The following is a 24,008-nucleotide window of genomic DNA, read 5'->3' as shown; positions in this document are numbered from 1 at the left end:
ATTCTGTAATCATTTTAATTAACTTTTTCTGAAGATCAGAGAAACCCATGGGACAGATTGGCTACTGTCAATCAAGAAATTTTGTGCCATTCCATCACACGTTTTTGTTTCTCCCTATTGTAGCTTCATTGTAGACGACTATATTTTCAACGAGTTATAGTAAAATATTTTAAAACTTTTTTTATGTATACTTATTTACAGTAGACCTCGTTTTACGCGGGTTAAGATTTGACACCTTTATTTTATTTTACGCGGATGAGTTTCGGTTTTACACAGATGCGGCAATGCAAGCAGATAAAATTTTCCCCTCTTTTCAAAATCCAAACTCCTAAAAATTGCAGATTATGCGTAATCAACGCCATTTTGGCATGCTTATAATAATCGAGCTTGGGCCACTGGAGACATTTTATGCGATTGGTTCCAGAGCTGTTTCCAGAAGTAAAGTTATTAAACTCATACAGTTCAGAACTCACTGGAAGAAGAGCTTTTAGGAGTCACAAACAGGGTACCGACGTCGGTGATGCACAACCAAAAACGTTCACATTGAAAATTTTGAACCATTTCTAGACAATATAAATGATCTCTCTGATTTGTTAGTGAAGGAAGATTCTATCATGGAAATGATGCAAGTGATCATGGATGCGTTAATGCTCTGCAAAGAACTACAGAGAAAAATTCTTAATAACTCACAAAAGACTGTCATAGCCAGCTCCTCTTTATAAACAGTACATGAAATTAATTTATATTTTCTTTATACATATTGTGCATAAAAGTCAATATAAGTCCACATTAAACTTATTATACAAATAGTCATCACTAGAACGATTTTTTTTTTAAATCTACGGAACCAAACCCTTATTTTAACATTAGTATGAGGTCTCAATTTACGCGGTTTCGGTTTACGCGGCATTTCCGTAGAATGTAACCCCCGCATAAAACTGTATTTTATCAAGTATTTATGGTTATCTAGATAACCTAAAAAATAAATCTAACACTTCAAACGAGAACTTTGCTAAAATTTAACATTTGCAACATTTTAATTATAAACATTTCCTGGTAAAAATGCTTATTACTTACAAAACAAAAAAATAGTTTTGAAGCGTTACAACAAATCCGAGGAAAATAATGTGGTATTTTCCTGACTAGTCTTTTTTTCACCATGTAATACTCGAAAACGCAGGAAAAATTATTTCGCTCTGTCCCTTTCATTTACGATGAACCCGTTTTGCCCGTAATCGCATATTTTGCTAAAGTTCGTCTCACCAGTTTGCATTATGGCTCAGTGATTATCTTAGAAGATTTCAAAACAGATGGATAAGAAAGCAATATGGGCTCTATTATCTATTTACGAGGCATCACTTCGGGTATATGCAACACTATCGCGAAAACGGTTTTTTGTTTTTCGGCGGCGTTGGTATACGACGTCACTGAGTCCTGTATCAGAGACACAGAGATCTTACTTATTTTGCCCTCCTAAGAACAAGGACTCACCCCCTCCCGCTAAATATCGCGAAGCCACCCCCAAAAGCAAGAGTCCCCTTTAAAAAAAAGTGAAAATTTCTCTTCACCCCCCCCCCCCTCTCCTAAAAATTTCAACGGCGCAATCTGCTCCATGACTCCCAGGTAGGCACCCCTGTCTTACTAAGGGTATACCCGTAAAATCTCTATGGTAACAGACGAAATTACGATTCTCCGGCATTCATTAACTTTTATTTTAACGGTTAATAAACTCTTCCAGTTAAAAAAATATTCATTTCGAAAGTATTTATCTTTGAATAGTTGAAAGGGAAGAATAACCAGTCATTTGACACGAAATTCTTTCTTCCTAATCGTATTTTCTTGCTTTTACCCCTTTTGTTCCTCATCAGAGAATCAGTGGAAACAGGTTTTCTTTTGATTGATCAATTTTCTCAGTTCTCTTCTTACAATTGTAAGACTCTATAAACCCTAAGCATGTTCAGAATGTATGCGAAGTCCAGTGGATTTTTAAATAAAACATATTTCCTAAACGCCGACACGTGATTAGTAACTCTGAACAATAGATCAAAATACACGCTGACGAAAAATTAATGGAACCGTGGCAGCTAGAGGGTCATTAAAATAGAAGTTTACAAAACAAATTTTGAAATTTAAGGAAGCAGATACGACATAACATGCAAGTTATGTTTGAAATATTTTTTGAATTTTATTTAATTCATTAAATTTTATTGTATTTACTATTTTTTTTTCATTTATTTATTTACTTATTGAAGCACAAACAAATCAATAACACTTTTATTTAATTTCAAAAAACGTCATTTTTCATTCTTTTTCAATTTGAGAGCATGGAAAGAGAACTTAGTCTATCTTCGCTTCATAGTGCTTCGTAAAAATAGGATTTTACTGACATTTATGCATGAATATTAAAACAATGAAAAAGGACGCAATATATGCTCATAATAGCTCATATTTTCAGTTTTGAACTTAATCATCAACAATATTTCAAAATTAAAACGTTGGTGATCGTCGTCTCGCTGTCTCCAATATTCACTAAAGAACAAAAGATGTCACACATACAAAAAGTCTTTTTGCCAAAAAAAAATCCCACAATGCTCATTTAGGCTCTGGTGGCAAAATAGCTGCCATGTTAGAACAGACGAGCGCTAAGATAAAGGTCAAGATATCATCTGTAGCTGTGGTGATGTTGTAGTTACCGTCACCAAAATGGCCGTATCTCTAAAAGTATTTGCTGACTTCCTCAACGGTTTTTCAAGATATAGACAGCTTCTGCAGCTTTTGTACATCACATTTTGCGAAGGGGAGAAAAATTGACCATGTATACATAAAATACACATAGTATATGTGCGCTCAATATATCCTCTTGAAAGACTTGCATAATTCAAACACGCCAAGTCCAATTTCTTTTGTACAGTGAGTAATCAAATTATAAGAGCTATAAAAACGAAAGATATTTTTGTGAAATTTTTCTGTTTGGTTAAATTAGAAAAAGTTACCCAGAGATTAATTTGCATTTAAAACTTAGTATAGTTAAAAAATAAAATTATAGTTACGTAATTATTTTTGAATTATTTAATAACCTAGCTTTATTTGTTAGTTTATTTATTTATTTACTGTAAAAATTGTGAACAAGGGAACACAAGTTTGAGTTTATTATGGGGAAAAGGAGATAGAACTTTATGAATAATTTTATATTAGTAAGTTTAGTAAGTTTTTTTTTATTAGTAAGTTTTTATATTAGTAAGCACGAGGGGAAAAAAATCAATCTGTCTATGGTTGATACTTATTTTAAGTATTTATCTAAAAGGAAAACGAGAAAATGTTTTGAAGGAGAGGCTTTTTAAGCCTTCTACTTAAAAAAATTAATTAAATTAAAAATACAAAATTATTTTGTTCAGGAACAAATTTTTTTAGATGTTTCTTTAAAGGATTCCGAAGGTGAGACAAAGTCATGTTATGACATCCCCATTGTGGGGGAACTCATTTTTCAAATATCATTCACTATATGAGGTAAATCAAAACATTCGTTTTGTTTTAAGAGTTTTAAATGGACTATTTCTACGGTTGAAATGTACTCGAACATGAAGAATTTTGTTGATATAAGTTTAAATTTCGGAAAAAAGAACTGATTAAAGTAAAAAACTTCCCCTCAAATAAAGATTTTAAAAAATGATTTGATTTTTGAGTTATACTTAGTTGGTTAAGCTAATTAAGGTTCATACTTTATAATTGTCATTGAAAAAAAAAATCATTCCAAAATAAAACTCAATAGTAAAACACTTCTTTTTAATATATTTAAGTATTACAAAACTCTTTTTGGTTGCACCATCAGGAGCTAATTACAATGAAATGAGAACTACTTTTAAGTATCATCGCATTTGCAATTTTTAGGCTCAAGTAATATAATTGCTTTCTGTATTAACATTACTTTGATTACAAAGGGTTACTTTTCTCATATAAGGAAGCAGAGGAACAAACAAAAAACAGTAAAAGGCAAAGCAGTTTTGAGGCAAAAATATTTTCTGCTGGTTTGATTTTCCCACAGTCTTAAAAACTGAACCACATAAAAAATGAATTTTAAGCTCTTAATTTTAAAAAGAGTACTTAACTCTGTCATACCGGTATTATAGCATGTATAGTTCAACAGCTGGGAAAGGAAAGACAAAGCAATGACAATACCATATTTGAAATACGTCAAGGCATATGGGAAAATTCCAAAAATTTGTCTCGTAATTTGGAAAGGTATTGCCTGAGTTAACACTAACGATCAGAAGATGAATGAGAGCTTAGTTCACAATTATTAAAGAGGAATATGAAAGATTAAATTGAAACGTAAAATATGAGTTTTGTGTTCATAAACTCTTAGTCATATAGGCACCTACATCAGTAGTGGAGCAACTTTTTCTCCTCACTTGCAGAAAATGCAATAAAAGGACAGTGTCTTAATACAGCAATCGTCAGATATTGATTGAGCACAAGGACCACTCATAAAGAAAGAACAGTTTCTTTTTAACTTGACTCATTGAATATTATCAATGATCAACGAACTAGAATGAGTGACATTGTCAAGAAAATATTCATATCGTATTATATTTGCTTTGGCTTTGGTGGTAAAATAATTGTCAAGGCAAAACGGCAGATGTCCTTAAACAGAAGATTGCAACGTCATATGAATCTAGTTTGTTGTTATTGTTGTTTTCGGGAGAAAAAAAAACAGTACAGCTCTACGTAAAGAACCTGGTGATACACTGGTGTCTCGGCGGTGGGTGACGTCACCAGCAGCCTTCCAATATCTCCGCCCGTCGTAGTTTTTGCACTAAACTGAAGATGAACTCAAATGAACCAGCATTTTCTTGAGACCAAGTATCATCTCTCAATCAAATAGTCCACACTTGAACTTTCTCGGCAATGACGCACCAATTGGCATGATCATAATAGGAAGATATGATGTGCAAGCTGTCCACATGACTCTCTATAAGATCATCCAGTTCTCCTTGGCGGAAGACATGGTAGTACCGGTGACAGGCCATTGTCCCGCCCCCACCAGGGAGACTCTCTTGAGAAGTAGACTGACTGAGCGAAGATCCACGACTCAGCTCAGATCGACTGACCTCGTCCACGGATCTCTGTCGTGGTGGTCTAGTCCGTGGACTACAGGGGGCTGACTGCGAAGTGTCATCATCCAGAGAGTCCTGTTTCTTTTTATCAAGGCACACGCTTAGCGAACAACGATTCAACTTCTTATCTTGCCGGACAGTCTTGGATTCCTTGTGTTCCTTTAGGGGATTGCCGAGAGATTCCTCTGCAGAAGCCTGACGCACGATGCCTGATTGCTTCGTGCAAACACTCTGTGAAGATCCTTCAGTATGGCTTTGAAGATCATCGTTTTGTTCTGATTTTTTGACATCCCCTGAGGACAGTTGCCGCGTACCATTGCATAAAACTGAATCCTCTAAAGAGTGTTGTTTCATTATGGAAGACGATTTTGAATCGGTTTTTGCCGAGGAAATTTTACGTGAAGTATGATTCGACTCAGTATGATCTTTTCTTTTATCTAACGAATTGGATTTTAAAGAATTTAATTTTTTAACTTCTAAATGGCCAGACGTTTTGTGGTCCAATATATTTTCATGCCTTTTTTCTAGATTATTTGGTCGTGTGTGTGTCCAAAATTTCTTCTCTGATTTTTCTTCCGTTTCTAATGAATTGTGCTTCACATTTTTCAAACGGATGTTGTGCAAAGGCAGATTTTCTTTCTTGTCCTCGTCACTCAAATTTACGATACCATTCAATGTTCTACATTTTCCGTCACCAATGTGATTCGCTTCAACGCATTTAGTATCATCTGTTTGTTGCTCAATTTTTATTTTCCCTGAACAATCGACTACATATTTTGAATCTACATCCAGGCCAGTCATTTTATCTCTATTGGATATTTTGACGTCTGGTTTCTTACTATATTGTTTAAGTTTGAAAATTTTGTCATTTAATTTGTTAAAGGAAGAGTTAACAATTTTTTCGGAAGGCAGCTTTGTTATTGCTGGACTATTCCTGAGGTTCGTCTTTGATAAAACATTTATTTTTTCTGTTCTTTTCTCTTCATTATGCTCATTTAAAATTTCCTTGCTTTTTTGCCTGAAAATTAGAAAGAGACATTATAAAATGTTACTAAGGTTAAACTATTTTTCACATTTTCTAATGAGTCTGGAAGTGAAACTCGGAGTTTAAATTATCGGAAAGTTTTTAATCGTCTCATATTTGAAATGGGTACTACATAACAAATGTGTTGTGTAATAATTTTTCAAATAGACACTTGTAAATCTGAAAATATTTTACCCATACTGCAGACCGCAGTCATAAAATATATCTTCTAGTAATAAGTCGCAAGTGAGATAGTGGTATTAAGGTGAGACTCAAACCTTAAATCAAATTTTACCATTTTATTGAAATGTTTTATCGATTTTATGATAACACAAAAAGTTTTACTTTTTTGCAACGAGGGGTAAGACATTTTTTTAAAGAGATCTGTATATACTAATAACAATAAAATTCATTTCCAAAAATGATCTTTTAGTATTGGTATGCGTCTATTCCTGTTAATTAATGCATTCACATAGTGAGTTAAAGTAAAAATGAAAATATACACAATACTCCACTTAAGTAATTACTAATTTTATCAATCTTTGCTAATAATAAAGCTGAAAGTATCTCTGCCCGGAGGATGTCTGGATGTCTGTGACGCGCATAGCGCCTAGACCGTTCGGCCGATTTTCATGAAATTTGGCACAAAGTTAGTTTGTAGCATGGGAGTGTGCACCTCGAAGCGATTTTTCAATAATTCGATGTGGTTCTTTTTCTATTCCAATTTTAGGAACAAAAATATCATAAGATGGACGAGTAAATTACGAAATTATCATAACGTGGAACCGTAACATGGGCACAAGCCAATTAGCGAGATACGAAATTATCATAACGTGGAAACGTAACATGGGTACAAGCCAATTGGCGAGAAAATTCACCCTACATTATTTGTAAATATACAGGCGAACCAAAAGACCTTTTAATTTTTCTATTATTGGCAAAGCCGTGCGGGTACCACTAGTACAGTAATAAAGTTAAAGATTACATAAATTACTTCACTTTTGTAAAAGAGTTTGCGGGGGAGGATATCTATTCTTCTTTTCTCATCATGTGTAATTCAGAATTCAATTAACAGGTAAAGTTTTTACTTCAGTAATTTTTAAGAGTAACTTACTTGCTCTTAAAAGAAACAATGAAGTGGAACGCAGAGAATAATTCAATAGAATGAAGAAATCAACTAATAGAAACATCTTTATGTTTTCCGGTTAAAAATTTACCGCCAACACAAGCAGGACCTGATTTACCTATAAGCCTGTGAAGCCCGGCTTAGGGACTCCTTAGCTCCAGGGCCCCCAACAATCATAGATTACATAGAAATTCGTTCTCAATTATGGCTTTAATTTTTTCTGCTGCGGTGTTTTGCATCATTAGCGATTTATATAAAATGTATAGCAGTGTGGCTTTTAGTATTAAAACAGGTATTTATTGCTGTGTATCCTAGCCTGTATCATATACAATTAGAAAAAAGGTGTGCGGTTGCAATTCAACTACACACCCTGCAGTTGCGCCTGGATTACTGTCCTAAAATTTCTAAATCGGGCCCTGACCACAAGTCTAAAAAAATGTCATTTACAAAAGTTTACCTTTTGTCTTCTACTGGAATCTTGCTATAATTTCCACACCGTCCATTGTCGGAAGGATTTCCAACAGCATAACTCTCCAGGGAGGATTCGTCAGAACTAAAATTCTCCGACTTTGTATCATGTCTTGAATACATCTCTCCAAAAACAGATGTTATATCTGATATCGTCTCTACTAATGCAGCCAGTATGTCGGTTGGTACATCCTTACTATTTCTTCTTGTCGTCGAAACACTTTTGCTGGCTCCTGAAACTTCTCTGTCACACACAGCATCACCATTGACGAAGATTTTATCCTCAGTCGACTTCTTAACTTTCTCTGATTGGATAAGATCTACCGAACCTTTTGCAGCTAATGTTACAACTTTGTCTTGGACAGGAGTTGCTCCTTTAGAGTCGTCGAAACTAATCCTATAAATGTCTCTGCAGTCCAGAAAAGATTCACCCTGCTGGTCCGGATTGACATTTTCTACTACAGTGGCTGGAACTTCATTGATATTTACTGGCAACCAATGGGAAGTAGTTGCCTTCGAACAGGTAGTTATATCTTCAGTTTCGCAATTTACTGTTTCAGTCATTTCATCAATGTTATTCAGCAGCCATTTCGAAGTTTGTCGCATTGAACATTTGCTTTTGCACTGATCGTCTTTGTCGCCGACTGCATCTACGTCATCTGGCATTTCGTCAATGTTGCTGAGCACCCACGTGGAAGTAGTTGCCCCTCGTGGAAAGCCACATGATTCCAACACATCCAGCGACATGGACGAGGTGTCGATAGTTCGCTTGGCATTCGAATCATCAGTAGATGCATCTGGCCTAGCTTCCACGTCTGACAACTTGCTCAAGTTGTCACTGTCACTCTCCTTTGACGATCTATCATCCGATTTTTCTCTCTGCATCACCCCTCGCATCCGGTCTGATGTTGTGGAGAAGTCAGTAGCGTTGGAAGACGATGAAGCCGACTTGCCGATGGACGAAGATGAAGGCGTCTCGAAGAAGACACACATTTCCTTGTCGACGAAAACGTTAAACTTGGTCTCTGTCTCTGCCACGTTGACGTCGTCACAGGATATTTCAATTGTAGTTGTTACCGTCTCATCTGTTCTCCCTCCGAAGCAGGCGTCAGTTTCGATTTTGTCGAAATCGTTCCACTCCAGTGAGACGGAGGAGGACGGGGAAGTATCCTCTGATGATACGAACTCACGGCATTCCACCTCATCGATTGTTACGCAAGACCTGAAGGAGAAAAAAACAAAATGATTGTATACCGAAAGCAAAAATACGCAAAAAGATTAAGTATCAAGTTTTTCGTCGTTTAGGTTTTGGTCTGCTGTTCTTAAATAGCTCCCTAAATTTCGGTGTGAAGCTCTTGGATTGCACGATTCGGGAAAAGTAGAAGGCTATTGTTTTCGCCTAGGATCGATACTGCATGACCTGACTGGAAGACAGCGACTCTAACCAATAAACCACATGAGACAATATTAATCTTGTGCCGCATGATGGGGATTCTGCCGTCAAGGAAGAAATGCATCTTTGACGCACGGCAACCAATGATGTATAATCAGGAGCTTTTGCATTCAACACAAAAACCCTACTGCTTTCGGCAATGAAACAAAAACTTTACTGTTGAATCGTAGATGTGTTGAACGCACTTTCAAATCAGAGTAAAATAGAGTTGCTTTCCCCTGAAAAAAAGGGAAGTAATATTGGATGGACTCTATTCACGTGACGTCACTCAGATACCATCTGTAAACGCAATATTATCTAACAGATTTTGCTTTCTCGAGTGTCCTTCATAGACACTTTTGTGGTTCTTTTAGCTCTTTTTTTATTTACAAAAAATGTCTTTTCAATATTCATGTCGCAGAAATGTTGAAAATTGTTTTAAACAAAGAACGAGCTGTTCATTTGGCAGGAAACTTTTCCTTCTCAATTAATGTTTTCAGATTTAAGGCCAACTGGTACCTCATTCAAAAATCGGCGAAATGTCATATTCTTTTCGTGTATTACTTTTTCCAACATTTTCACTCAAGCATAAGTAAATCTCTATGAAAACTACTAACGTTCAAATTCTGGAAGGGCCAGGGAATATTAAATGAAATGCTATTCTTTAACGCAGTAAAACGATCTCTATCACTGAATACTGATTCCAAATACCCCCGGTCGAAAAATAAAATGGAATTTCACCACACCGTGGGAAAGGTCCATTGGGATATGTGTACTTGGGGAAAAGTCATTGTTGAAGCTGTGTCAATTTATTTACCTTCTTAGTCGTTTTCGCAAAGCACATCGGACACCAGCCTTCTTCTGACTCCTCCCTTCGTTATCGTTGAGAGAAGTTTTAGGCGGTCTCTCTGAGGGCCCCGCCCCTTCTCGTTTCCTGACGGTATCTTCTTCGTCCTCCTCTGTTCGAGGTCCGTCTTCTGACGTCGTCGTCACTACAGATGACTCATCCGAGAGGGTTACCTGACTGGACTCATCCAATGAGGATTGTCTGCTGTTATTGGCACTTTTCGGGCTGGAGCTGGGCCTCACGGGTATGGATATTTGTTCCGTAGTAGGTGGTTGGTCTGTGTCGGAGTTCTTCGTCAACCCCATACCTGAGAAAAAAAAGGGTATGTCAAAATGAATCTCAACTTCATTGATTCAAAGCTTTATATCATTATTTTGAAAATGTTCTTTACCTCTCAAGAAACATTTAAATAGATGTTAAGAAGAACATTTAGTTTTAAAAAGAATAATTTTAATGCATTTTAAGGTGCTTTGTAATTAAGTCCTGAAACAAGACAGGTAAAGCTCTAAAAATGACCGTTTTATCTCCTGGAAGTTTAAATTCGGAATTTTTAGAAAACTTTTTATGTCAATATTTTTTTGTTTTTTTTGTTTTTTCAGTTCTTTTTTTTTTCTTTTAAATTTTGCTTGAAGATTTTACAGATGCTTTTTACTGGCATTAAAATACTTTCATCGATTCAAAATATTTTTGTATTGTTTTCGTTATAATGTCTGTGCTTGTTTTTGTCAAAGAATATGTATCACACAATGCCGTTCGCACTTATATTCCCCCTATATAACCATGTAATCACCGAAATTGTGTCAGCACCCACTATAGGCAATATGCAGCAGTTGCGAAGACGTATGGCATAACTTCCTTGAAATTTATGAAACTTTTAGCCTCGTAGTTGTTATACGTATGTTTGTGTGTTTCGTCTTGTGCGAAATCTATACTAATAGTATAAAGCAGTAGAGTTTGTTTGAACGCGCTAATCTCAGGAACTACTGGTTCGAATTGAAAAATTCTTTTTGTGTTGAATAGTCCATTCTTTGAGGAAGGCTATAGGCTGTATAGCATCACGCTATGACTAATAGGAGTGGAACAGAAGAAAAAAAGTTATGAAAACGGGAAAATTTATATTACAATATAAAATGCTTGAAACGCAGAAGATGCGTAGCCACGGTGGCTCGACCTGAAGATGCGGGCTTCACGATCCAATAAGCGTAGGTTCGAGTAAGCCATGGGGCTAATCTCGAGGGACCTTTTCAGAGATAAATCCAAAACGATGCTAAAAATGATTTGTAAGTATATATATATATATATATATATATATATATATATATATATATATATATATATATATATATATATATATATATATATATATATATACAGATCATTGTCTTATTTTTCTTATTAACTATTAACTCGTTATATGAAGCTGAAGAGCTTGTTTGTTTGAATGTACTAATCTCAGGAACTACTGGTTTGAATTGAAAAATTCTTTTTGTGTTGAACAGTCCATTTATTGAGAAAGGCTATAGGCTATTTTTTTTTTTTAAAATCAGATTGACCGAAATGTTTGTAATTGCAAATTAAATGTTTAACTAATTGTTTAGTTCTATGAATTCCTAATAAATGGCGGGGTAAATTAACTGTTCGAGAGGGCGCCGGTCGATAGCTGCGGAGAACCATGCCTATGCTACGCTGTTGTGATCAGCGAACAGATTTTTGAATGCGTTTTTTTTCGATGTTCAGGTACATAATCTGACTTTTTAGGATATTTCTATTGGGTTTTGTTTTCCTTATTTCTTCAACGTTTGCTTTTGTTTTGATAGTTGAAGACAGTTACTTATCTAAGTAAATGATTTGATTTGTCGGATTATTCAATTGCGATTGTTCTTTATAACGTTTTTATTATAGCATTGTTTATGTGGCGAAACACTTTAAATTGCAGGGGAAAACCGCTTCCCTCGCTAAGGGGTAGGGTTACGATAGTGTGGTTGCTTGGCGCATTAAACGATGAACTATGTATTTGAAGGATTATTCTGAGTTTTTAAGCTACAGTTAATATTTTTATGTGTTTCGGCGAATAGTTTTAAATTTACAAAGAGACTTTAATAGGTCTTTTGAAAAAGTGTTTACGTATTTTAGTTGAATAAAAATGATCATTTCACATCAGAAGGAGGGCGTGGGCGAGGATATATTTTTTTTTTGTTCAGCGTACTTCCTTTAACTTCTTAGCACGGGCATCGCAGTGTGTTGTACTGCTAGTGTTTCAATGAAATACTTAAAGCTTTTACACGAAGTGTTACTACTCTGCCTAACAAAATGGACAAGACAACTAAACTAATAGTTTTGACTTTTTTTAGCTTAAAGAAAGATGGAAATATCTTTATGATTATGATGTCATTGATGTGCATAAAAAAATTATTTAACTGCTTTGCATCTTTAGAGATCTGTTCTGCCTTCAAACATAAAGAACAAATAACTAAGTCATCTTTTTTTTTTTTTTTAAAACTTTCAGCAAAATATTGTAGTCAGAATTTATGCTTACCTTGAATGCTATGACTGACGTTCTTGAATATATCAAAGCCTTGTATTGGACCAGGGCTTGAAGTTAAACTTTCTAGTCTCTCCTTAAGTTTGAAAAGAGACTTCCGTACTTCACTTTCATTGGGTTGTGCCTTAGAATCCCCTTTGCAATCGGAACTTGAAGCTTCTATCGGTGCAATATCCAATTCTTTCTTTTTAAGCACAGACGCCGGCATGCTCTCATTCGGCGATTTCTTAGGTGACTTATTGGGTGATTTATTTGAAGAAAGCTTCATATCTTCGAGATCAGTTACTTCTGAAGAAAATCTCAAACTTTTGACTCGAGATTCGTCTGTTGCAGACGAACATTCTACACCAGTGATGAAGGGATCCGTAATGTAATGAAAAGGCCCAACTGGGCTCGGTGTGCGAGACAATTCCCCTTCCTCCTGATCTTTTTTCTCTAACACCACTTCAGCGATCTTTGTCTGCAAAACTTGTTCTTCAACCTTTTTCGGTACTTCGAAACCAGTATTAAAAAATTCTCTTTCTTTGGCACCAAGTTCTACTAACTGCTCAGATGTTTGGTCTGAGTGGCATTGTTTGTTCGTAGATCGTTGTTCGACGTATATTCCATCGGGACATGTTTGTGCAGACACACATTTGTTTGCTTCTTTCATTGGGTTTCTCAGTTTCTCGAGTCTGCATAGATTCCTGTGACCACCGCGCGAAGTACGTTCTATAGTTTCTTTACCTTTATCTTCGGGGATTGAAGAATGTGGATGTGTAATGTGATGTTCCGTAGTATGATATGAAGAGATGTCATTTGATGGCGATGCTTCGTTATTGTAGGATGAATAATTTGCTTCTAACAGTTCTTGAGTCAACTGTTCGAGTTTCCACATGTTGCCATCTATATTCTCTGAGCTACTATCTGTACCGTAGGAATTATGCACTGATGTCTTTATGATCAGGTCATCCGTGGAAGATGTTACCGATGTACTGAAATCGCGAGGAGAACACATATTGCTCTGCTCTAGCAAAAGTTGTTCTACATCGTTTGGTTCATTGTGCAATTGGTTTTTGTCTGTTCTTGTGAAACTTTCAAACGTTTGATTTTTCGAGAACATTTGAGATTCTGAAGAAGCGTCCTGATTTCTATTCGCCGAATTATCTATGACGTAATTTTGTTCACTTTGAGAATATATTAAACCTTGCTGTTTCATGAGCTGGTCGAGGACGTCACTTCCTCTTGGTTCGGTATGTTTCGACAGACTTTCAAGACCTCCGTTTTTTGAAGAAAGATGGCTATCAGTTGATGCGGTTGCATTCCTAATTGCAGGATATTCAGGCAGGTAGCTCCTGTCACTCGGCGAATACATCTGCTGTTGCATCAGTTGGTCGAGGACTGTCGTAGCTCCAGGAAATCGTCCATCATTCTTCCCCGACTGAGGCGGTGACGACTCTGCCGAAGATGAAGTTTGTCCTCCAAGCACGGTGATGGGACTGGCTTGGGTAGAGCGACTGCCCAGGCGCGACAAGTTGTTCCCGCTCCTGCATTGTGGACCGGATACCAGTGCATCCACCTCGCTCGTGCTGCGCTGGATGACTGAGACCACGGATTCCTCGCTGTCAACACTGGTGTCGCTGGTGACGCTGCAGCTGTTGCCGCCGCCCCTGCACTTAGCGGATACCACAGACACGACGCTCTCCTCGCTGTCGACGCTGGTGTCGCTTTTGACGGAGCTGCCCCTGCTGCAACTTCGTGGCAGCGGGGCGTACGGGCGCAAAGCAGAAGAGAGAGCACCCTGCGCTGCAGAAGCGGAAAAACGTCGGGGAACCTTGAAAAGAAAAAAATGTTTGAAAATAATGCACCTACTATTTTCAAGAATTGACATGTTTCAAAATTTTTGAGGAATACCAGATAGATCTGTTCGGCTGTGTCTTCAAATCAAAGAGTATATACTTCAGCTCATTCTTTCCAGTAAAAATTGAAGTACTCATGGATTTATGTAACCAACAAAAAATTTAAAAAAAAAAGTTTTTTGGTCATTTTGCATAGCAAAAAAGCTGAATAAAGTTCAAATTACCTTACTTATTATGTACACATATTAAGTGCATCTTCGAGAAAATGTCATTTGCATTTATGAAGACATAAGCCTTTCTTTCAAAAATAGCACTAACCCTCTTAAATATTTGGTTCACAAAAAGCAGAGTTTTTCGTCAAATTTTCAGAAACATGCATTATACTCAAATTTGGAATCAAAAATTTGAAGATGTTATGAAATTTGAGCATTTAAAGCAATTAATTTTTCACGCCGCAAGTGTGAAGAATAACAATTTACAACCTTCACAGTGCCGAAACCAGGCTATGCGTATACGGCAACTAATTTAAAGAAAATCCAAGAAAAATATCATCAAAATTTAGAAAGATATCGGCGATCTAATAAGCTCTATTGTAACGGGTCTCTAATGCTCTATAAATCAAAGGATAATTCAAAATAATAATTATAATAATAATCATAAATAAAAAATAAATAAAGAAAAAATATCGTCAGTCATAACGGAGCAATACTGAATGGTTGCAAACAAACGCTATCGGATTAAGTGCAATCTCTTGCGGTTTGTCGCCTATCTTAGAATTGTGATATTTTTAATGCGATAACTGAATACTTATGGTGATTTTTTTCTAATAAAATAGTTTTGGATATCATGATCAGAAAAAAAATAAATAAATAAATACCCAAGTATAATTTTTCGCTTCAATTATTCTTCTCCTCAGGACATTTAATTCAGATCGAGATAGAAAATGTTCTCAGTAAAAATCATACGTTGTCTTCTTTAATAGTGTGAGATAATGAATGTCAACTCTTAAGGAACTGAAGACTGAAGACCAAAATTACAGATGGTGATTTTGCTTTTTATGGTGCTAGCAATCTTATAAAACTACTTAAACTGCGTGAACGAAAAAAAAGAAATCCACTCACCCGGTGTGAAGAGGATGAATTATCTCCGGTATCTACACTGAGACTCCTTTTGACCAGACCTCTCTGAGGTGGAGCTTCTTCTTGAATTGTAGGGCGAGCCGTATCGGGTCCCTCCTCTGTCCCGCCCTCCGATCGAACGGCCTGTTCGTAGAAACTGATGTGACGCTCGGCTGTTGCTGATTCTTGCTCGACAATCAGTTTGTACAACTCAGGCATCGAGTAGTATGAAGAAAGAGTGCCTGACTCCGCCTACAAAAGGATCTTACTTTGAGAAACAATCTGAAAATTGATTTTGATCGCGTCATCTGGCGCGACACCTGGACTCCTGGACATACATTAAAAACACATAACCAGTATTACAAACTCGATCAACGCTAGAGTTATCGAATTCGGCATGGAATGTACTGTTTTATTTTTATTTTATTTTTAAAGACTAATGAAGATTTACAAAAGCTTATTAAATAATTTGTGGAATAAACAAAAGTGCAAACACCTATTTCTCCATGCGAAGGAAGTGATCTTATAAATGAAAAGCTTCATTCATAGCTTTATTGCCTTTACATTGAAAAAGGGATAACATTTTCACCCCGAAACACATGTCTTAATTTTTATTTTTTATTTTTTCCAAATTTGTGCATTCCTTACGTTCTTTAATTGTCTTTTGCATTTCGATACAAAGTTATTTATTTATTTCTAAATGAAATTGTAATTTAATTAAATAGCAATTGTGAATGAATCAATTAAATTTATCATTTTATGGTAACGATATTCACCAATCTACTGTTGATTCGAATCTTTTATCATCCAATATTGAAACTTGCCTATGTTTATCATCTAAACGCGAGTACTCGATATTACTGAATTTCAGCCTTGAAGTAACACGGAGGATAATTTGTGAACCTGACGCTATATGATTGCAGCAAAAATAACAGTTGTTATTATTATTTTTTTAATCCTCCGCCTTCTTTAGATACCGAAGGCTGCTTTGCATTTTATCTTTTGGGTGTTAGTCATATATTCGAACATGCTTTTACCTTTTCTTTCTGTTCAGTTGGTGATTCTGCAACTGGAGCCTCGTTTGGAGGCTCAGGCGTGGTCTGCTCTTTCTCCGCCTCAATAGGCGGCTCATTGTTCTGCAGTTTTTCTTCCTCATCTTGCAAGGATACGTCTTGGCGAAGTTTGCGCAAAGCATCTGCTGGGCTAATGTACCTGAGCAAAGAAAATGACGATTTTTAAAAATAAGCTACTATTGTTTGTGCTAATGTTACTGAATGACAATGTTTCCGAATTGAGATCAAATGTTTCTTCAAACCTTGTTATTTAAATAAATTAACAGTACATTTATATATACATACATATATATATATATATATATATATATATATATATATATATATAGCACAAAGAAAATTGAAATTGCAGGGATTCTGAATATTTTCTTTTCCGCGGGAGCCTCTTCTTTGCGCCGTATACGCTATTTCACTTAGAAGAATTTGACGCTTTGACGCTCCAGAAAGAGCTGTAGTTTCCCTCAGAGTAAAGCGTATTTCAGCAATTGAAAAGATAAATTTGAAATAACCTAGTGCTTAAGCTAAACGAGAAAAAGAGATTATCGCAAGTTTGATGCTGGTACACGGAAAAGTAAGCTAATTGGAGGCTTTTTTAAAACTCAAATGAAAAATGCCGTTGTCTTTCGTGTAACTTCAGGGGGAAAAGAGCAAAAAATAATAAAATAATGTAAAGAAAACTTTTCTTAAAAAAAGGTTACAATATAAATTAAATCTTGAAAAAAAAAAGTTTTTTAAATTCAATCACAATAATTCTCAATGACATTATCATGAAGATATAAAATTAATATTTCCAAAAATTGGCTTATTTTTGGATTAATATGACACATTAGAATGACTTTGTTCTATTCAGTCGATAATTTACACAACATGAAATTACTTTTTACATTGTTTCTTCTCCTTTTTTTTTTTTTTGTTTTCCAGTTAACATCATTTTAAAAATCTTTTTGGAAGAATGGGCCTTAACTACCATTACCTTCTCGGATTGGTGCTGCCTTCCACTGGTTTTATTACTCCGCCATTTCCTTCTCCTAGTGAAACTAGAGAGGGAAGTTGTGCTTGTGACCGGGGCCCAGCCCTACAGTTTGGGTTTGCTCCACCCCCATGGGCGGGGTCTACGAGGGAGGCAGAGGCCATGAGCTCCTCAAGGCGAGACATGAAGGACAACGTGGATTTGGATCGGACAATGCCATTGGGCTGCGCCAGCCCCCGCGTCCTCACCACATACTCCCTTGGATCGCTAGCTGTCGAGATACGCTTGTGCAGATCCTGTAGGGGTTCTTTCTCGCATTTCTTCACCCGTAGGAGTCGAGGAATCATGTTCAAAAAGTCCCCTGAAAAAAAAAAAAACATTTAATCTGTTAACCGTGAAATAATTAACTAATCTCGTTGTTTTTCTGAAGAAAAATAATTTTTATTTCGATATACGTAGTCAGATATCGTTCATATCATCAAAACTAATCGCATTAGATGGCTAGGAACGATCAAGAAAGTGACTTTTTTAAAGTGACGTTTTTATACCTGATGTAGACCGAAAGAGAAGCTGACCACCCATTAGTTAGTTGTCTAGATAGTGTGGAATAAGCTTCTAAGTGATCGATTCAGGAGGATGGAGATGGAGAACAAGTCTGCATAACCGGGCAAGATGGCAAAAACTTATTGAGATGGTCTTGGCCTGTCTTGGGTTGTAGTGTCGAAGAAGAAAAGCATTGAATTTATTAACAATACTCTTTGCCCCAAAAAAGTAGGTATTCGACTTGGACAGTTGAAAAATTAAATCTATGATTAGTGAGAGTATTTTAGTACACCACATACCGCTGGTTCAGAATACTACTTCTGATCAAATTTTTTGGCTTCCTTGGCAAAAATAATTTACGTTGGCTTATGATTTGTGCGAAGAATTAAGACTATATATAATACAAAACATAATGTTTATTTTCACTTCAAACTGTTTCGCAGCATGTGCACTTTGTCTCGTTTCGCTTTTTTTTTTTTTTTTTTTTTAATGAAATGGGACACTATACAGTTTTTACATTCTGACCAGCAAACAAGTTGTGTATCATCAGGTACATTACTTCCAAAAAATAGAACATTTGTTGGGTGGTTCTGGCACTCATTTTCTGTCTTTAAATATTTCAAAAGATTAGAGGGATTTTTACATTTAAAACATTTTGTTTTAAAGAGCTGCTTTAAACATACTTAAAACACTGTTTAAAACATGTATGATTATTCTAAGTAATTCATGCTATGCTACTATACACTTCTTATACTGTCTCACCTAAAGATCGCGATTTCTTTCCTTCAGAAGTAGGCAAGCAGGACGTGCAGGAGGCGTGGTCGAGGGCGGAGCCACAAGTCTGGCATGTCTCATATGCCTCCAAGTGACGAATCTCGATGGGAATATCGTCTTCGTGGGGTAGGTCAGGGCAATCAGCGTCCAAGCTGTCCTTCAGCGTGAGAGAGAGAAAGCAATCACAATGGTTTAAAAGGGAGTTTAATTGAAAATTTCATTAATGTACCCACTTTTCATTTAAAGTAATGAAATTCACGTATCGCCAGATTACAAAATCAATGATGAAAAGTAAAAATTGATATGCGTAAAACGTTCCTGTAGTTGATACCCAGAAATAGCAAATAATCGTAAAAGGAGATAATTAGTTATTAAGGCATCTAGAAGCAATGGGCTGTAAGTGTCAAAATCAAAAATTTGGGCTTACTAGTACTACAGGAAACTCTCATCTGTTTTTGTGCAAAAGATGGCAATAATAGCCCTGTTAAGTGCTTCTCTACAACATGATTCAAAAAAACTTTTCATTGCAAACTTTCATACAACTTTACACGCATTTTACTCAGAGCTTTAAAAGGTTCACTTACATCCCCTTTGCTTCTCCTTCTCACCGCCTCAATTATTTATGAATGCTCAATATCGCAATCTCCAAGACATACCAATTATTCTAGCTTTCCCAATTAATAGACTTTAATAACTACACAATGTTCTATTATAACCAAGTGCTCATTAGGCTTCCAACGCGGTCACAATAAAAACTGAGACGCAAATTCACTATATATTTTCTTAATGTGTGGTAGTATCAAAGATAATAGAACTAGTGAAGATTGGACACTCGACGACCGGTTTTTACGCATGGCAAGGAAAACAAGCGTAAGTAGAATGAAAACTGGTGCTTGAAAAAAACTGACATTCAGAGCTATAGCCGCCAAGTTGAACTGGAGATTCTTGGAATTGGCGTAAAGGTTACAACACTAAGAATTCTTAGAAAAAGTGGGAAGAAAGGACGGGGATACTAACCACCGGTTTCAGTTCCCGCGACAATGATAACAAAACCTAATTGATTCCAGATGTTATCTACGGAATCTTGAAACTCAATTTACATCCTCTTCCCATTCTTTTGAAAATCTATTTAACGGGACGCTGATTAAGCGGCGATGTGTTCTTCATAATGCCATAGAAAGTCTAAAGTACAAATACGTTTGGAGTGGGCTGTCAAAAACTAAAACTAAACAAAATAATTTTTCTACACGCCCCTTTAATTCCAACGCTTTTTCTTATTAATGCTTTAAGTTTTTGCGAACAAACAAAAAAAAAAAAAGAAAAAAAAATGATGTTGTGAACTACTAAGAATTTTTTAATTTTAAGTTCAAATTTTTTCTTCTTGATCAAATCAAACTGTGCCAAAAAAAAAAAAGATGCAGTAATAGATCAAATATCAAAATATATTTTAAACAAAAATCTTTACTCACGTGTATTGGCAACGATATGGTTGATGGCAAGCATAGAGCGCAATTTTAATTCGCTTCTTGATTATCACAACGTGGAAACGTTGTGAAAGATGCGGCAAACTGCATCATTTGTGACGCCATTAAAACCACGCCTTGTTTGAAAAATCGGACATTTAAAAAAAATAATTAAAAAATAAGTGTTGGGAAAATGAAAGTATTTTCTGGGTCCAAGTTATAGTTTTTGCTTATTCTATCGATTTCAGTGACTACAAGTACTACTTTTGACTGAAGGAAACCACCCCATTTGTTTGTGAAAATTAAATAACCACGTCAAACAGACTGAATTGCAGATTACTGCAGACTCGTGTTTCGGCGTTACAATGGACGGCTTTCTCAATGCAAAAGAAATGAGCTTTTGGTTGAAAAGACACCCGACAAAAGAAACCTAACCATTTCTCCGATGTTTTTTCAAACATAAGCTCATTTCTTTTGCATTGAAAAGGACATTCATTTGTAACGCCGAAACACGTATCTGCAGTAATCTGCAAAGTGTGCTATTTGGCGTTGTTATTTCTCATTTTACTTTTTGCACATAAGTATTTATTTGACTTATAGTTCGTTTTTTTTAACCCAATTAATATACAAAGTAAAAGAAAAATAAATTGAAATAGAAGAGATCTAAAAATTCAAGAAAGTTACATTAAGATTTAAAATGTATCAGTTTTGTAGACATTTTTTTTTTTTTAACGAGAAATAAATTTTTAGGTAAACACTAGTGATGGGCATAATCGAGTTCTCATAATCGAATTACTCGATTATTCAAGATCATTCGAGAACTCGATTACGACGAGTTCTCGATTATCGTATCTCGAGTTCTCGATTACCACTTTTCGAGTTCTCGAGCGATGAACTTCTCGAGTTCTCGATTACCACTTTTCGAGTTCTCGAGCGATGAACTTCTCGAGTTCTCGATTATCATTTTCCGAGTTCTCGAGCGATGGACTGCTCGAGTTCTCGAATATCACTTTCCGAGTAATCGAGCGATCAACTGCTCGAGTTCTCGATTGCAACTTTCCGAGTGCTCGAGCGATCAACTGCTCGAGTTCTCGCTTTGAACTTCTCGAGATCTTGAGTTCTCGAGATGTTGAGTTCTCGAGATGTCAATCACTCGAGCAATGTATTTTTCGACCGATTTGATAATCGAATGAACCTCTCAATATAGTTGACTTCTGATAGGGGTGCCCACCTAGAAAGGGAGGGGGGGGAGGTCATGGCGTAGCCTGTGCCATTGACATTTTTAGGGGCGGTGTTTTAAGGGGTATTTTTCATTTTTTGGGGGGCTCTGCGATATTGGGGGGGGGGGGGTGCGTCTTTGACCTCAGGGAGGTACCCCTGCTTCTGAAGTGATTCAGTTGCAGGGGCGGATCCGTCATTTAGGGGGTCAGAGGGCTGGCTTTGAAAAGTTAATGATTTTACTTATGAATGGGCATGGTTTTTGTTGTCTTCTGAAAAAATTTGCATTGAATGTTAGAATTATTTATGTAAATTAGATCTGCACACGTGAACTAGTTTATATACTGTAACCGCACCTAATGCGAATCCTGATCATTCATTGAATTTCTAAAATTTGTCAGTTATATAGATAAGTTGTAGTAGTGCATGAAGCTACGATAAATGTTGTGTCAACTAATAAAGAATTAACTTGAATGCATTTGTGAATTACTCAATAGTTATCATGAAACTAGACTACTTGAAGTTAAATTATATCATTTTTTGGCGCCCAACTAGTGCGGCACGACTGCGAATGGAATAAATGCAGTTCAGAACAGTAGAAGTTGTAATTCGGAAGCAGGCGTATTGTTGAAAAACGCTGTTTTGAAATATCGAATGAAGATTGAAATATCGCATTAAGTTGAATTTGACAACGGAATGAATAGATTTGTACATCATGGCAGTTTTCGTCCGTTTCGATAAAATTACACCTACAGAATTTTCTATCGTCTGGATAGTACTGGTGTGTGCGAGTTTTTCATAAAGGTAAGCGATTAAAAATGTCAGTAGAAGGTAATATAGTAAAGACAGCTGCTGAACTTAATAAATTTAAAGCGGCTAGAAAAACAATTCGGATTGCAGTAACTAAACTTGTAAATTGTATAGAATCAGGTCTGCAAAGTGAAACTTTTGATAGAAATGCAATTGAGGAAAATTTATATTTGCTTAATGCTAAAGAATCAGAGTTAAAAATTCTTAATGAGCAGATATTTAATTGTTTTGTCGGGGAAGAAGATGAAATAGAAAAGGAATATAGTTCCGTGTTAGAGTATGAGGAAAAAATTAGTTTATGTCAATTTAGAACTAAAAAGAAATTAGATTCTATTTCAAATGCTGTACAAAATCAATCCACTGGTGACCACATTGTTTCATGCAAAAATGAGGTAAAAAATAACATTCGTTTGCCTAAGATTTCAATTTCTAAATATTACGGAGATCCAAGCCATTTTTTGGAATTTTTTAATTCGTTTGAAAATGCTATCGGGAATAATTCTGAATTATCAAAGATTGAAAAATTTACTTATTTGAAATCGTTATTAGGAGGAGCTGCGTTAAATGCAGTATCTGGGTTCTCACTTTCAGATGAGAATTATGACGCTTGTATAGGTTTGATTAAAGAAAGGTTTGGACGCGTAGATTTAGTTATTTCTTCCCACATGAATAATCTTCTTAATTTGGATCCTGTAAAGTATTCGTCTAATGTAAAAGCTTTAAGAACACTTTACGATTCTTGTGAAATAAACATAAGAAGTCTGAACTCATTGGGGATTGTTTCAGAATCGTATGGGAGTCTATTAGGACCAATTATTTTAAAATTGTTGCCTGATGATATGAATTTAGAATTTAATAGAAAACGTAATTCGAAAAAACAGTATAACGTCACGGAGCTTTTGGATTTCATTAGATTAGAGGTAGAAAGTTTGGAAGCCTCGAATGTAATTATAAATTCAAAGAAAAGGAAATCAAATAGTGAGTTTGCGCAGAATAAAAATAATTACTCTAGAAGTGTTCCCACAACTTCGGCGCTAACCACAATGACTAATTCATACTGCTATTATTGTAATGAAAATACTCATGATGTTAGAAAATGTGAGAAAACAAATGAACAAAAAAGGATGATTCTAAAGAATCAAGGGCGTTGTTATAAATGTTTTAGAAAAGGGTACGTTTCGTTTAAATGTAGGGTAAAAATTCCACCTTGCAAAGTTTGTAACAGTGTAAATCACAATAAATTGTTCTGTAGGAAAATTGTTTCAGATTCTGAAGATAAAGAAAATGCGATTGCATCTTTGTCGCTGAATTCAAACACAATTTCTGAAACTGCTGATAAAGGTATATATCTGCAAACTTGTACTGTTCATGTTTCAGATAAAAATAGCTTGTTAAGTCGAATCACGCGCATTTTGCTTGATTCAGGATCACAAAAAACGTTCATTAAATCAGAATTAGCAAAGGAATTAAAATTAAAATGTATAAGAAGGGAAAAACTGTACATATATTCTTTTGGATACATTAAGGGTAAATTGAAAGAATATGATGTTGTCGAAGTTAAACTAAAAAGTATGCATGAACCTAATAGTTGTATAACAATTGAAGCCCTTGTAACAGATACAATTTCTGGAGCGCTTATAAAAGTACC

General features: G+C 35.7%; 1 protein-coding gene across 1 annotated transcript in view; it reads right to left on the bottom strand.

Annotated features, from left to right (window-relative positions):
- Positions 1 to 258: 258 nt before the first annotated feature.
- Positions 259 to 24,008, bottom strand: part of LOC129224772 (uncharacterized) — a 73,456-nt gene continuing 49,706 nt past the window's right edge. The window contains exons 7-14 of the mRNA XM_054859320.1: positions 18,858 to 19,026; positions 17,556 to 17,913; positions 16,547 to 16,721; positions 15,513 to 15,761; positions 12,548 to 14,366; positions 9,982 to 10,318; positions 7,722 to 8,954; positions 259 to 6,132 (exon numbers count right to left, since the gene is read on the bottom strand). Coding sequence (XP_054715295.1) covers positions 4,875 to 6,132; positions 7,722 to 8,954; positions 9,982 to 10,318; positions 12,548 to 14,366; positions 15,513 to 15,761; positions 16,547 to 16,721; positions 17,556 to 17,913; positions 18,858 to 19,026 — 5,598 coding nt within the window. The 3' untranslated portion in view covers positions 259 to 4,874. The remainder of the gene's footprint in view (positions 6,133 to 7,721; positions 8,955 to 9,981; positions 10,319 to 12,547; positions 14,367 to 15,512; positions 15,762 to 16,546; positions 16,722 to 17,555; positions 17,914 to 18,857; positions 19,027 to 24,008) is intronic.

This window comes from Uloborus diversus, chromosome 6, assembly GCF_026930045.1.
Source record: "Uloborus diversus isolate 005 chromosome 6, Udiv.v.3.1, whole genome shotgun sequence".
Taxonomy (NCBI): Eukaryota; Metazoa; Arthropoda; class Arachnida; order Araneae; family Uloboridae; genus Uloborus; species Uloborus diversus.
The sequence above is the reverse complement of the archived record's forward strand: the minus strand, read 5'-3'. Positions and strand labels throughout refer to the sequence as shown.